This window comes from Lactuca virosa, chromosome 8 (genome assembly GCF_052849685.1).
Source record: "Lactuca virosa cultivar CGN04683 chromosome 8, Lactuca_virosa_CGN04683_v6, whole genome shotgun sequence".
NCBI lineage: Eukaryota > Viridiplantae > Streptophyta > Magnoliopsida > Asterales > Asteraceae > Lactuca > Lactuca virosa.
This window is the reverse complement of record NC_136433.1, coordinates 352,695,614-352,712,031: the sequence shown is the minus strand read 5'-3', so window position 1 is coordinate 352,712,031 and position 16,418 is coordinate 352,695,614. Positions and strand designations below refer to the sequence as shown.

Here is a 16,418-nt window from a genome sequence, read left to right as displayed (position 1 = left end):
ACTGCAAGCCCAAGTCCTTTAGAGGGACTGGCGGAGTCATTGCCCTCTCGCAATGGTTCGAGAAAACCGAATCGGTTTTCGAAATCTGCTCCTGTCCAGAAGGGAGCAAGGTCAAGTTCGATGCTTGCACCTTTGAGGAAAAAGCCCTGACATGGTGGAATAGCCATGTCAAGTCACTATCTCTAGTGGTGGCTAATGCTATAGTCTGGGAAGCTCTTAGAGAGCTGATGATTGAGGAATACTGCCCGAGGGGCGAGATCCAGAAATTGGAACAGGAACTATGAAACCTAACCATGAAGGGCTCCGACATAGTCTCCTATACCGCCAGGTTCAGCGAGCTGGTGGCCCTCTGTCCCAACATGGTTCATACATAGGGAAAGAAAATAGAGAGGTACATCTGGGGGCTGGTGCCTCCATTTCAGGGGAATGTTTTAGCTTCAAACCCCACTACGTTCGATAGTGCAAAGCGGTTGGCACAGCGGCTCATCGACCATGGGGTCCGTACCCCATCAGCAACAACAACCCAAGCCATCTCGGAACCCTCCAAATCCGCTGATTCCAAGCGGAAGTTCTGGGATGACAGAAGAAGAAGAAGGCTGCCAAAAAGCAGCAGGTCGTGGCAGTACATGTTGCGATAGCACCTGCCGCTACTGCTCCGGTCAAGCAGTACGCTGGAAGTTTGCCTAAGTACAACAAATGCAACTTGCACCACACAGGAGCCTGCCGGGAAATGCAGTGTTCAAACTGCAACAGGAAGGGGCACACTGCCCGTTTCTGCAAAGCTCCGGCGAGGCCAATCAACCAAGTCCCCGGCGCGGGAGTGGGCCAAGCTTGCTACGGTTGTGGCGAGGTAGGCCACTACAAGAGGAACTGCCCAAAGGCAGGGAATGCCGGTGGAGTGGGAAGGGTTCTGGCCATAGGCCACGAGGAAGCGGTTGCCGACCCCACAGTGGTCACTGGTACGTTTCTCCTCGATAACTCTTATGCATGCATACTATTTGATAGTGGAGCGGAGAGGAGTTTCGTGAACAAAAAATTTGCTCATTTACTTAAGCAAAAATCACGAGCACTTAAAGAACCGTTCACTGTGGAAATGGCAAATAGGAAGACAGAGAGCACTAGCTGCATATACATAGGGTGTACCCTAACTCTAGATAGTCATTCATTTTCGATCGACCTCATGTCGGTCTCAATTAAAATTTTCGACGTCATTATCGGCATGGATTAGTTGAGTCTGCATCGTGCCGACATCATGTGTTATGAAAAGGTTGTTCGCCTCAATCTGCCGTCTGGCGAAACTTTAGTAGTCTATGGCGACAAACTCGGCACGAACCTTCGTATCATCTCAAGCATTCAAGCCCAGAAATTCTTGCGAAAGGAGTGTCGCGCATTCCTTGCTCATGTTGTCGATGTGAGTCATGAAACAAAATCTATTAAGAACATTCCAGTAGTACGTGATTTTCCCGACATATTTCCAGAAGAACTCCCAGGATTACCTCTGCAACGTCAAGTCGAGTTCAGAATCGACTTAGTTCCAGGGGCTACCCCAGTAGCCAAATCGCCCTATCGTCTAGCACCTACAGAGATGCAAGAACTGTCCAGTCAACTTAACGAACTGCTCAGCAAGGGCTTTATAAGACCAAGCTTCTCACCCTGGGGAGCTCCAGTCTTATTCGTCAAGAAGAAAGACGGATCGTTTCGTATGTGCATCGACTACAGGGAGCTCAACAAACTAACCGTCAAAAATCGTTATCCTCTGCCTCGTATTGACGATTTATTTGATCAACTGCAAGGGGCGAACTTCTTTTCAAAAATCGACTTAAGATCCGGGTATCACCAGTTACGAGTGCTAGGGGAGGATGTTCCTAAGACAGCCTTCCAAACTCGTTATGGACACTACGAATTCGTAGTGATGCCGTTCGGATTAACCAACGCGCCCGCGGTATTCATGGATTTAATGAATAGGGTGTGTCGTCCTTACTTGGATCAGTTCGTCATCGTCTTCATCGATGACATACTTATCTACTCTCGTAGTAAGGAGGAGCATAGTCAACATCTGCGACTAGTCTTAGAAACATTACGATCAAAGAAGCTCTATGCGAAGTTCTCGAAATGCGAATTTTGGATCCGAAGAGTCGAATTCTTAGGGCACGTGGTTAGCAAAGAGGGAATACACGTGGACCCTTCCAAAATCAAAGCCATTGAGAGCTGGTCAGCACCGAAGACGCCTACCGAAATTCGTCAATTTCTAGGCCTCGCTAGCTACTATCGCAGGTTCATTCAGAACTTCTCCCGAATTGCGAAGCCTCTTACAACACTGACCCAGAAGGGCGTAGCCTTTGACTGGGAAGAGAAGCAGGAGAGAGCATTCCAAACTCTCAAGCGAGCCTTGTGCACCGCACCAATACTATCCCTCCCCGAAGGGATAGAAGACTTCGTTGTCTATTGCGATGCGTCAAATCAAGGGCTCGGCTGTGTTCTGATGCAACGAGGTAAGGTCATCGCCTATGCCTCAAGACAGCTGAAGACACACGAGGTCAACTACACCACTCACGATCTTGAGCTAGGAGCAGTTGTGTTTGCTCTGAAGATCTGGAGACACTACCTGTATGGTACAAAAAGCACTATCTTTACATACCACAAAAGCCTACAACATATATTCGACCAGAAGGAGCTCAACATGAGACAACGACGGTGGGTCGAGCTACTTAGTGATTACGAATGCAAAATTCGTTATCATCCGGGTAAAGCCAACGTAGTAGCTGACACCCTAAGTCGGAAAGAATACTCTGGTCGTAGAGTCAAATCATTGACTATGACTATCCATTCACACTTGTCCACGCAAATTAAGGAGGCTCAGCTCGACGCTTTGAAACCTGAAAATGTGGCGAGTGAATCCCTGAGATGGATGGATAAGAACTTGGAAGTCAAAGGTGGCGGAGCCTTATATTTCATAGATTGGATCTGGACACCGAAACACGGTGGTTTCAGAGACTTGGTCATAACCGAGGCACACAACACTCGTTATTCCATCCACCCAGGTTCAAATAAGATGTATCTGGATCTTAAAAAGCTATACTGGTGGCCTAACATGAAAGCAGAGATTGCTACCTTTGTGAGTAAATGCCTTACTTGCGCCAAGGTTAAGGTCGAATACCAGAAAACCTCAGGTCTTCTACAACAGCCGAAGATACCAGAATGGAAGTGGGAGCGGATCACTATGGACTTCATAACCAAGCTGCCCAAGACAACGGGTGGACTTGATACCATATGGGTCCTCGTCGACAGATTGACCAAGTCCGCACACTTCCTGCCTATCAAAGAAACAGACAAGATGGAGAAACTTACAAGAACCTACATACGGGAGATTGTACGACTGCACGGTGTTCCCATATCCATTATCTCGGACAGAGATAGTAGATTCACTTCGAGGTTCTGGCAGTCGCTACAAAGTTCCCTAGGAACTAGGCTGGACATGAGTACAGCCTATCATCCACAGACCGACGGACAAAGTGAGAGGACTATCCAAACCTTGGAAGATATGTTGCGAGCCTGTGTGATTGACTTTGGGAAAGCATGGGATACTCATTTACCCCTTGTCGAATTTTCCTACAACAACAGTTATCACACGAGCATAAAGGCTGCTCCATTCGAAGCCCTCTATGGCCGAAAGTGCAGATCCCCTCTGTGTTGGGCTGAGGTGGGTGATACCTAGTTAGCTAAAGGACGAGTTCCTGACAACACTCTCACGGGTCCGGAGATCATACGGGAAACGACAGAGAATATCGTTCAGATTCATGAACGATTGAAAGCCTCTAGAGACCGACAGAAAAGCTACGCAGATAAACAAAGGAAACCGTTGGAATTCCAGGTGGGCGACCGTGTTCTATTGAAGTTCTCACCCTGGAAAGGCTTGATACGCTTCGGAAAGCGTGGAAAGCTAAATCCAAGATACATAGGGCCTTTCGAGATTCTCGCTAGAATCGGCCCTGTAGCTTACAAACTTAACTTACCTCGTGAACTCAGTAACGTACATTCTACTTTCCACGTCTCGAACTTGAAAAAGTGTCTGTCCGACGAGACTCTTGTGATCCAACTCGACGAGATCGAAATCAACGAGAGCCTCAACTTCGTGGAAGAACCAGTAGAGATCATGGACTAAGAGGTCAAACGAACCAAGCAAAGCCGTATCCCGATAGTGAAGGTTCGCTGGAACGCCAAGTGATGACCTGAATTCACTGGGGAGCGAGAGGATCAGATGAAACTGAAATATCCTCATCTTTTTACTTAGTTATTTGTAACTACTTATTTGCTTAAACTCTAATTTCGGGATGAAATTCCTTCTAACGGGGGGATGATGTGACAACCCGAAATTTCCATTTGAACAAACTCTACCGTCTAGCACTTCAATTAAAAGTCAAATTCTTTTCTGCTAATTTTTAGCTCGGTTTAAAGTCCGGTTGGGTATTTTTAATAATTATTTTCTTGAGAGAACAAATTAAAGGAAGTATACTTTAGGATTAATTGTGCAACATTTAAGTCACAAAACTCCAAGAGTTAGGAGTTTTCGGCCCAAAATAGTGTTAGGGCCGAAAACCCTAAAGGGTATATAAATGACACTTAGTGATTTTTAGTCATTTTTCCCATTTCCAAGTCAAGAACATTCTCTCTCAAGTATCATAAGATCTTCATCCGAATTTTTGTCAAGATCTTCAAGATTGTAAGTGTTTCCTTCCTTGTTTAGTTGATCTCTTCCATTATCTAGTGATCTTACATGATTTGATCCGTGAAATCATTCCATTTTCTTAGATCTTCAAGTGTTCTTCATTTCACCAAGAACACCAAGAACACACACTAGTGTTTTGGGCCGAAAACACCCTTCTTTGCTTCCATATTGTAAGTATCTATCTCCTATACTTGTTATCTAGTAAGGATACTTGATTTAGGGCATTGAAATCGTCATTTATCCAAGAACAAAAGGCGTTTTCGGTCTAGTGCATCTCCTTAGACCGAAAACCCTTATTAAGGGTGCAAAATGACTTTAAGCCTTTCCTAATACTTAGTATTGAGTCTAGAACACTTCATTGATTGTTGAAAGCCCTTGGAAATCACCTTATGCATCAAAGATCATGAGTTTTCGGCCAACCATTTGGACCGAAAACCTCTTTGGACCGAAAGCCATAAGGACCGAAAGCCATATGGACCGAAAGCCATATGGACTGAAAACCACTTGGACCGAAAACTCCCTTAAGTGGCTTTACAACCCTTAGATGCAACCCTTGGTACTTCTAGCACTTGAATCAAAGTGTTTTCCATGTCCTAGGGTGTCTTAACTTGGTTAATTAGTTGTTAAATAACTAATTGGATACATATATGTGTTATTATATGTTAAATAGGATCCGTGTGTGTGCTCAAGTCTTCACTTAACACTTAGCATCCTATACCATCCGTTCATCCAAACCACTCACCATAGGTGAGTTCATACCCCTTAATCAACCTTTTAAATGATTTTAAATGCTTTTATGGGGGGGATACAAGTTGAACTATTATAGTTATTATATCAATCACATGTGATTAATAACTATCAAGCTTATGGATTTTCTTACTTTTCAAACTATGTTATCAATCAAACTACTTCAAACTGTTTTGCAAACTCTTTTACATGTTAAATACTTTCTATTCAAACTCTTTTTAAACTTATACATTGTCAAATGTGTATCTATATAGATATAGTTATATAAGTAGGATTGAAAGGACTTAGGACTGATAACTCGCCTTGCTTCCTGTTCCTTGTTTGGTTGTGGACTTAGGGTATCGGTTATTTGTCCGAAGGTCGTTTGAATCCTAGTTATATATTATGTATATGTATATAGATATAAAAGTTACTTCTTTCAGTCCAATACCTTTCGGTAGCAAAGGTATACAAACATGTTCATTTATACAAACAACATTACTAGTAAACTATAACGGGTATAGTTTAGGAAGTTACAATACTATTGTAACATCCCAATTTTCAAGTCCAAAAATTTCTTTTTAATAAACTATCTCGTAAAAACATTCATAAGAAAATACTGTGAAAACACATCATCTCATAAAACAGTGTATCATGTCTGAAAACCCAAGTCATAAAATAATAACATATCAGAGTACAATCCCATAAAACTCCATGCGGAAATCATGTGTGTGTGTGTGTGATGCGATGCTACGTCGCCGGCTCCTTCCCCTTAGACGAAGAGGTACCTGAAACCAAAACTGAAACCGTAAGCACAAAGCTTAGTGAGTTCCCCCATTATACCACATACCATACAATATCCTCGGTATCTTTCAACCGGTAATCATCGTCGGTATCTTTCAACCGGTAATCATCATCGGTATCTTTCAACCGGTAATCATCGTCGGTATCTTTCAACCGCTAATCATCACATACCATACAATATCCTCGGTATCTTTCAACCGGTAATCATCGTCGGTATCTTTCAACCGGTAATCTTCATCGGTATCTTTCAACCGGTAGCTGTCATCGGTATCTTTCAACCGGTAACTGGGGACTATTCCACCCCTACCACTAGCATACAACAGCATGATATAAACATACAGTCAGGCATATCCGGGTACTGACCTACCCTTCGGTCCTAAGGACCGCTATCAGAGAAACCAATCCCTATCATACACGTAACATATCATACAGATAAAACTCATGACCAAAACATGTAACCAGAACAAGATAATTATCACAAAGACAATCATCTTCTAAATACTCCTCTTTGGTGGGTCGGCATTGTGGCCTTAGACCCACCCCTATTGGAAGGTAACTCACCTCGTACAAGTAGCTACTGATAATCTGTGCGGGAAACCTCCGTCCGCTGCTGCTCCGGAAATCCTCCGGCTACAATCCCCACAAAACACTCAGTTAGAGACTGATATCTATTCTTAGGGTAAAATGACCATTTTACCCCTAACCAAGTCCAAGACAAAGTCAACTTCTAGTTGACCCGACTCGTGGAGTTGGGCCGTCAACTCGTCGAGTCCCTTCCCTTTACTCGTCCGTATCTACGACTTGACTCGTCGAGTTTGGCAACGACTCGACGAGTTTCCCTTCTTTACGAACATCAATGTACCTTCATCCGACTCGCCGAGTCGGATGAACACTCGTCGAGTTCACCTTCAACTGATGAACAAGTCCTGACCCTGACTCGCCGAGTTGTATGAACAACTCGTCGAGTTCATCTTCAAACGTAAGAAGATTGCCTTGGACTCGCCGAGTCTGTTCTAGCACTCGTCGAGTCCCATGAACTCCAGGTCTAAAATTAAGTCCAATGCGTTGGGTCACTCTTTCTGTCCTGCTACAACCCTTCTAACACCCATCTGAGTCCTTTTGACCCTCAACAGATATAGGACTCAAAGCCTTGGACTTGTCGAGTCCCAAGAACGGACTCGCCGAGTCGATGACATCCATACCCTAAATCCTCGATTTCTGATGTACAACACTTGACCAAAAGGTAGATCTAGGCTCCTTCAATCGTTCTAGCACGTAAAGTTACAAACTTTACGTGCATGCATGGGACTTGGAGCTCAAAAGGACATAAAATGAGCTCTTATGATGCATGGGACCTTTCTTGGGTGCAAAAGCAACCCAAATCTGCCTTGTGGCTCTTCCCAAGTGCTAGATCTGAAGCCTTGACCCCCAACCATGTTCGCAATCATGTTTGGTTACCAAAATGGCTTATAAAAGCCCTAAATCTCCCCAAAAAGGGATCTATCAAATGAAAGAGCAAGGTACAGACTTTATACCTCTCAAAGGCTGCAAATGATGAACCAAACTCGGATCCTTCAGCCTCCTCTTGATCCTTCTATGCTTTTCCTTCTTCCTTGTGAACAAAACCACCAAGAATCACTCAAAAGCCTTGAATCTTGCACCAAAACACTTAGGGTTTGATGTAGAGGGTTTCTGGGAGAATAAAGGGGCGATGGAGGCTGTATAAGGTTGTTTAAATAGGGTGCAAACCCTCAGATTAGGGTTTTTGTCCATACAGAGCCTACTCGTCGAGTCCGGGACCCGAATCGACGAGTCCATCACTTAAATCCTGCGTCTCATCCCGCTTCTACTCTGCGAGTTGGTCCTTCGACTCGCCGAGTCCAAGGCCAAAAATGCAAAATATTAAATAGATATACATACCAAGAACCAGGTGCTACAAGTATTACTAGAACAGTGAAACATACAATGAGTCAGTTCATACATGAGTCAATGCACACTATGATGAGAAACAAACATAACATACAGATAGAGAATACTATGATGAGAAACAAACATAACATACAGATAGAGAATACTATAACGAGAAACAAACAATAAACAGAGAGAGCACACATACATACTAGACAGAGAGAGAACATACAATACAGCTAGTACATACAATACATATACAAGAACATTACAACAATTATGTGAGCCACGTAACGGGGCATGGCATCACCTGTCATGGTTCGTTTTGTATCCAGAATCTCCTTAAGAGGAGAGCGTTGAGTTTGTGTATAGATCTATACTGGATTGACTATCCTACACCTTGCTGCTCGCTACAGTGGGACTTGCAAGTCTACGGGTGCCAAATGTCATTTCTTCCGACGTCTTTCATCGTCGTGTTTATAGTCGGTAGTATGGTACAGGCATATCACATGTTACTTTAAATAACATATTGGTTTAAGGTAATTAGTACAGCAGTAGTTACTTAATACAACACTACAGTACTTTATTATTTCCCCATTGCATTCACTTTGTGATCTTCACACAATGAACGGTAATGTAAAACTATATTTTTGGTTAATGATACATTTGATGCCTTGGTAGAAGGCTACTTTTAGTAGAAAACATAGGGTTTTCTAGAAGAGTTCAAACATTTACAAACAATTATAAACATTTACAAACTTATACATCAAGTACTTACAAACACTTTCAAGCAATGACACTAAAATACTTATGATCTCACCAGCTTTAAAGCTGATCAACTCTTTCAAAATAACTTGTATTCTCAGGTCACCAGTAGACAGGTAGCGGTGCCAGGTTTTGAGAAGATGGAGCTCGCTCAAGACTCATCTTTTATTTTGTTTCATACTTTTTGGTGTCTATTAAACTTTACAGAACACACTTGTATTAAATTATATTATTAATGCAATGGATGATGTTGTTGCTTGTTTACTACTATGCATTTTTGTGATACTGAACATGACGTCATCCACCCCCGAACGTTTCCGTTGTTCCGGTTTTGGGGTGTGACAGCTATTAAGTCTTCAACATCCAAAAAAAACCCAAACTTCTTAGCTCATTAAGACATCCAAGACCATGCATGGAGGAAAACTATGGACCAAGGTCATATTTTATGACTTCTAATAGCTCCATAATGGATAAAGTTTCCAACTTTATCCATTAGGATAGTCTAAACAATCAAGATCTAGTCTTTAAGTCTCAAAGGGAGCAAAAATGCATCTTTCTTAACTGAATCCTTTAAGTCCAAGTCTCCAACCTTTAGATCTGAATTAAAATGATGCTTAGATGGATAAAGTTTCCAACTTTATCCATAACAATCTCACAAATTTTCAAGATCTAAACTTTATGCACTAAAGTGACCAAAGAGCTCATAAAACCCAAAACTAGCTAGATCTAACAAGTGCATCATCAAGATTCAAGCTTTATACCTTCTGGAGTTAAGAAAAGCAATATAGGCTCTGGATCCACAAGCTTGAGCTTCACCAAGCTTCAATGGTGGATTTCTTCTTCTTCTTCAAGATGAACCCAAAAACAATCATAAACACTCAAGAAGCTTAAAATCTTCACAAATTGGGCTAGGGTTTCGAGATGAAGCCTTGGAGAGGATGGAGGCTGAATATAGAGAGAGTTTTCCGGAGTTAAGTTGCTTAAATATGTCTCAAACCCAAAAATTTAGGGTTTGCACCCTGTGTAATTACGCCCAGCATACCAGATAAGATCCATTTTTCATTTAAACTTCAAACGACCTTAACTTTCTTCGTTCCAACTCTGATTTCGGCGTTCGTTATATCCAAGGAAAGGTCATGAAAAACAATCTGACACCTATCTTTCCCCATTACACCCTTGGTTCCCACTCATGATTCAAAGGCTTATATCTCACAACCAAACTTATCAACCTTCAATAAGGCCTAAATTTTACTTTCTCGTAGCCCGAAAGTCTTCACATAATCGATTTACGGCGCACGAGCCCTGAATTACAAAATGATCCAAACAGGGTGTTACACGATTCAAGGAGGAGAAGGAAGAAGGAAAGGCTACCAATAAAGGGTGGAGGTAGTGTTGGGAAGTAGCTAACAAGACCTATCATGTAAGCATTTAAACCCTCATTCTTTTTCTCTTCTTTGTGACTCAAAAATCACTCTTTCTCTTCATTCGAAACCACCGTCGCCGCCTTCGTGATGACAGCCACGACTTCCATGGTGGCAGTGGGTGGTAGTACTCCATGTATGTTTAGGGTTTGGGTAGTGGTAGGGGCTGTTGTGGTGTGAAAAACCCTAACCCTAGTTGATGGATTTACTATCTCAACATTGTACTTTGTTCCTTCCAAAAAGGAATATGCTAGGGAGTATGGGATTAGATTTTTTATGGATATTTTAACTCAATGGCTTGGCACTTCTGTTAAGAACTTATTTCCAGAAATTAAGCCATTTTGGATTGGGTCTTAGTGGGTTAAGAAGCTAATTAACCTTAAAAAGCCAAAGCTATGAATTTCTGGAAATGCCCTAATCCTTCCAGGTCTTTGCAAGATCATATCCCGATCATAGAAATCCCTTTTTAGTCGAAATAAGTGCAAAAAGTTTCATATTTGAGTCCTCTACATTTCATTAGTTTTGACCGGAAGCCAGTAACTAGGGTAAAAACGACCATTTACCTAGACTGGTCCGGAATGAGCTGCTATGCGAGACAGTTTTGTAAAATTCGCCATAAATCGTATAAAAATCGTATGGAGGTGTGTGAGTACTACTTTTAAAGTTAAGAGCATAATCTATCTGCATGTGATACAGTTTTGTAAAATATAGAGTGTAAGGTGGGAAAAACAGGCCCCGAACAGACCCTAATTTTTATGTAGAAATCTGGAAATTTACCCATTAGTTTTATTACACAATTAAGGCAATTTAATAACTAAACTCAACTCAATTTATTATTATTAGGAAGTGTAAAGGGAAAGAAGGCATGAGTGAGTTTCGAGTTGCTTTGAAGGTTGATTTGTTTTTGGAGGTGAGTTCCTCACTACACCGTGTTGTGTTATATCTTCTTTACATTAGCTCATGTGTGTGTTATGTATTGTATTGTTTATGCGGGTAGAGTCTAGTGGTTTGCCTCACGTATTGAGGACTATGCATGATAGGACTCGGCGCATCCGAGTGGGGATCGGGCGTAACCAATGTGTCCCAAGGGCTCGACGAACTGAGTAAGGGGGATCGGGCATGGCCAATGTGTCCCAATGGGTTCGGGTACGGGGGATCAGGCATAACCAATGTGTCCTAAGGGCTCGATGTACTGAGCAAGGGGATTAGGCCTAACCAATGTGTCCCAGTAGGAGTATGTTTGTTACTGATTTGTTTTTTTGACATGCATGCGTGGTTATGTGTTTGATACTGTTTGTATCTGTGAATAGGGGTAAAGTTGATATGATATGACACTGTGTATGTTTGGAATTCAGTAAGTTTTGTGCTTACCTCTTTTCCCTTCAAAAGACTGTTCAAAGTACACAAGATGGCCGAGCATGATCGTACCACATTGGCTCGATGCAAGATATTGAATTTTTGATATTGGACATAATTTATTTGTTTCATAAATTTTAGAATTATAACTAATAATGGTTTTGGTAATTGAATTGATCTTGAGTTTTGGTTTTAAATTTATTTTGAATAAAAGATATTAAATAGATGATTTATGTTATTTAAAAAGTTCAAATTTATTGAAAATTTTGGGATGTTACAACTATAGTCACGGTGGAAGCAGCTTCGATGGAGAAGAGACAAACAACAAAGGATATAAAGGAGAAAAGACCCGATCAACATACTTTCGACCCTGAACGAGCACAAAATGCTCACGTAAACACTCTTGTTAGACCAAGACATAAGTTTTTGTTTGACACAATGGATTAAACCCATTTCAAACAGCCCCTTGGTTCTATAATATATTGCAGTTAAGTTTATTTCAAGTATCTTCTAAAATCAATCAAAATAGCTTACTTGCAAATTTTACTAGAACCAAATGAAATATACAAAGAACCAATTTTTTGTATTATCATTAATCTTAAAATTTTGATAATTTTTGTTACAAAAGATTTACATGGAGAAGTTAAAACTTTTTTTCACTGCTTTGGGCTAGGAAAGTTACAGATCTAACGCTAGCAATATTCAACAAGTTCAAAAATTCACAAAAGTAACTTATGAACATAAGTTAAATAATGAAATAATCATTTTATTTCTCCTTTGTACAAAAAATAAAATAAAATAAAAAATAGATTGCGTTTCTTAATATGGGTGGACGTTCTTGCTTAATCCACCGTGAACATTTGTGAAGAACCCCATAAGTTCCGGCCTGTAAGGCAGGTAAGACCGCCGGCGTTCTTCATCCGTGTGTCCTCCTTTACTCCTCAAGTAAGCCTCGTGCGCCGATACCGTTGGTTTTTTGGCTTTTGTTACTTGCTTAACAACTCTAGTCTTCCCTCCGGCAGCGTTGACCTTTACAAATGACCCATCACCGGTGACCGCCTTTACAGAAGACGAGGAGGAGGTTGCTGTGGTTGACGTCGACGTCGTCGTTCTATCGGAACTTTTTAGGAACACGAAAGCATCTCGGCCGTCGCTGTTGCTCCGACCGACTTTCTCTCTTAACCTCCAGAGCTTCGAGAAACCGGTGGAGTTGCTCTTTTTACTAAGCTCCGCGGTGGTGCCGGTTGCTGAATCTTTTGACCACACACAGTAAGGTCCAGTCGCTGAATCGTCGTTTTCTTCATGTCCTGACGCCGTAGACGACGGAGATCTACGAGGCGATTCGATGAATACGTTATCCACCGGCGGGTTAATTGGCAACCGATCTATTTCTTCAAGATCATAATCACCGCCTAACAACAACTTCTGATCAAACAAAGGAAACACCGGCCGGATCTGACCGTCTTCCAACACTCCATCCGCATAAATCGGCAAATTATCGTCGCCTATAAACATAAACGTAAAATCACCATCACTATCAGCATCTTCTTCTTGTTCTTCCTGTTGTTCTTCCCCTTCATTCTCACAATCTTCATGAACTTCTGAATCTGGCAATAACTGTGAAGAAGACTCCTCATTGCTTTCAAGCTCAAATTGTCGTTGGAATTCAGAGCTAATCACATCAATCGATTGATCAACATCTTCATCTGTATCCCTACTGTGATGATCACCATCCGAAGAAAACAAACTCGCATCCATCTGGATCTAGATCTCAGTCGAACCAAATCAAATCAAATGAAACCAAAATGTCAGCTCCGAGATCGAAAATCTGTTGAAGTTGAAAGATCAAAGCGTCCGCGTTTCGTTATGAGAAAGGAGTCTTACAAAATAGGAAATGTGTGAACTGATGTGGAATCCATGGATCTTGGTGAATATATATAGAAGCGTTTAGGAGTCAAACTTGGGTTCCTTTCAGAGTGGTTGCCCCAAATGTTTGAATTGACTTTTCTGGTTTATTATTTATGTTAGCGTCATTATGTTTCGGATTTCAATTTACAGGGGTGTTTTCTGGATAAAAATAATACTTTAGGGGTGAAAATGTAATATAAATAATCTAGAGTTCTAGACGTTCTAGATGAAAGGCGAAATGGTCGCTATTACGCTGTGTCGTGAGTTTCAAGAAAAGTAAGAAACAACTGAAACTTGCTTTTTTCAAAAGAGAGTCGTGTTTATTTATTTATTTATTTATTTAAATCATAACAAAACATAGTAAATAAAATAATGTTGGTATTAGATTTTTTAGTTTAAAATAAGAATAGTTAAGTAATAATTTGATTTGTAATAGATTATCTAACTCTTATATAATCATATAACTTCAAATTGCGACTATTCAAGGGGGAATTTACATGTTTACAAAGGGTGCCTATGGACACTCTTTAATCGTAGAAAACATTTTCAGGAGATCCTACTTGTTGATAGCTTTCTATAAAATGGACCTCAAAACTCCCACAGATCAAAAGCCATGGTCATTATGGTCATTTGAAGTTGGCTCTCTTTCCATCCTGTTTGTCTTTATCATATTTATCCATGAAGGACTCTACTATGTCCTCTATATGTTGCAAATCATATTTTGTTTAAGATTAAACTAATAAATCATATGTGAGGAATCACAACTCAAATGTACAAACGATTGGTTAACAATTAACAAGTTATTCTATTCCAGAGATTTACTACTCTGCACCATTATCAACTTGATGTATTTTATACAAATAAGTATTTTCAAGAGAATAACTTCAAGAGAATACAATTTGTTTTCATAAAATAACACAATATTATTTGATTCTATGGCTTCTATGTGTCCAAATAAGTATTTTCAAGCATGTAAAATGGATAAACTACTAAATTGGTTAAGTTATATTAAGGGACGGACATAGGATTACATAGTAGGAGTGGAACAGGAAAGTCAGGTGTTGTACAATAGTAGAAAAAAATTCGAAAAATTTCACACTGTGTCCGAAAAAGTCAGGAGATACACGGACCACTGTGTGCCCTATACTAAAACCGCCACTCATTATATCCTAATGAGTTGTGAAAACTATTTCGAGCAATTAAATAATATCTTAAAAACCATATTGTGGATATTGTGGATGTGTGTGAAGATGCAATATTGAATAACTTGAATAGAAAGGTAAAGTTGTTGAAGAGGATGATAGAAACAAACAAAAATGTAATATGTATATATCCAATAGTATATATCTTCTACTAAGTTATTTCGATCCATCTATTTCGTCACCTTAATTAAATTAGACATATATGAGTTTAAATTCTAAATTCACCGCTGTAATTATTTATATTGATGAAACATAAAATACACTAATCGCACCAATAAACATAATATTAGTTTAACAAGATTAGGATGAGAGGTGATTGAATTTATTTTCACATTTTTAAATTCTTTTAATGATAGTATAGATGCTATAACATTTTTTCTTACGAATTGAAACAATACCTATAAATGTTAACAGAAGTTAGATTCATATAAAAATGTCAAAAAAAGCTATCTGATCAAGTTTAATCCAAATGGGAAATGGATATTGTGAATGTACTGACTTCATACTTTTGTAATATATAATTTCTGCTTTTTTTTTGGTTTACTACATATATAGTCTCAAATAGCTAGATAATGTAAACAAGTTATTTTGACATTTTATGCTTCAAATTTTTTTATACCCCCCATTACGTGTTTGATGTGAAAGTTATAATACTTTTGAGTTTTGACATTAGTCGAGTATCGAAACATCACATGACTAAATCTATGGTTAAGGTTATTTTATGATACATTCATTATTCAATTTTAGTATCATAATTTAATAAATTAAACGCATGACATAATTGCTTCTTTGTCAATGAAAAATTCAATTTTTTAAATATTTTCTTGTTAAATTCGCCTTTGTAGTTGCTTAAGGGTTGTTTGAGTGCATGTTTTGGAGCTGATAATTCAGTTCCTAATAATCACTTTTTATTGCTTATATGAACAACTTATTAGCGTCTGTTATCTATTCAAGTTACTCTGGTTATCTTTAGAAATATTTTTGAGTCAACGAAAAAAGCACTAATTTGTTATTTAAGGTACAACATGAAAACCGTGAGTTATTTCCTTTTTTATAATAATAATTTTTAGTTGGGTAGAAACGACAGAATGAATATTTATATGTTGGGTCTTGAGGTTAAATTTGTAATATTAGTAAAAGTAAAGGGGGTAGGTTTGTACTTTGGAGGTATTGACTATTGACGCTTGACGATTTCAGAAGTCGTGTGATGCAAACAAAGGGGAGGGAGGAAGGTGGTTGGTTGCGTGGTGCACGTGTAACCGGATATAATGATATATGCATTCATTACTTCATACAAATACAATTAGTCATAGTCCTAAAGTTCCATCATCTAGTAGGTTTGACAACTAAAATGCATTTGTTTAATGTTTGCTCATTGCATCATATGTTTATTAGCATATTCACAAGACTAACTATTTATAGAATTTTTTTTGTAATGCATATATTGTTTGCAAAGGAATCGGACATGATATCAAATTACCAAGTAGTCTTTAAATAAATAAATTTATGAATACACTACATTATTAGTTAAATAGATGATAAGTCTATGTAAACATGGACTAGAATATATTGATTTTCGAAATAAATTTTCTCTTAAACAAT

At 39.5% G+C, this 16,418-nt stretch overlaps 1 protein-coding gene across 1 annotated transcript; it reads right to left on the bottom strand.

Annotated features, from left to right (window-relative positions):
* Positions 1 to 12,525: 12,525 nt before the first annotated feature.
* LOC145131889 (uncharacterized) lies at positions 12,526 to 13,464 on the bottom strand. Its single transcript, XM_079066532.1, has one exon. The coding sequence runs from the start codon at positions 13,462 to 13,464 to the stop codon at positions 12,526 to 12,528; it is 939 nt and encodes a 312-aa protein (XP_078922658.1).
* Positions 13,465 to 16,418: the final 2,954 nt, after the last annotated feature.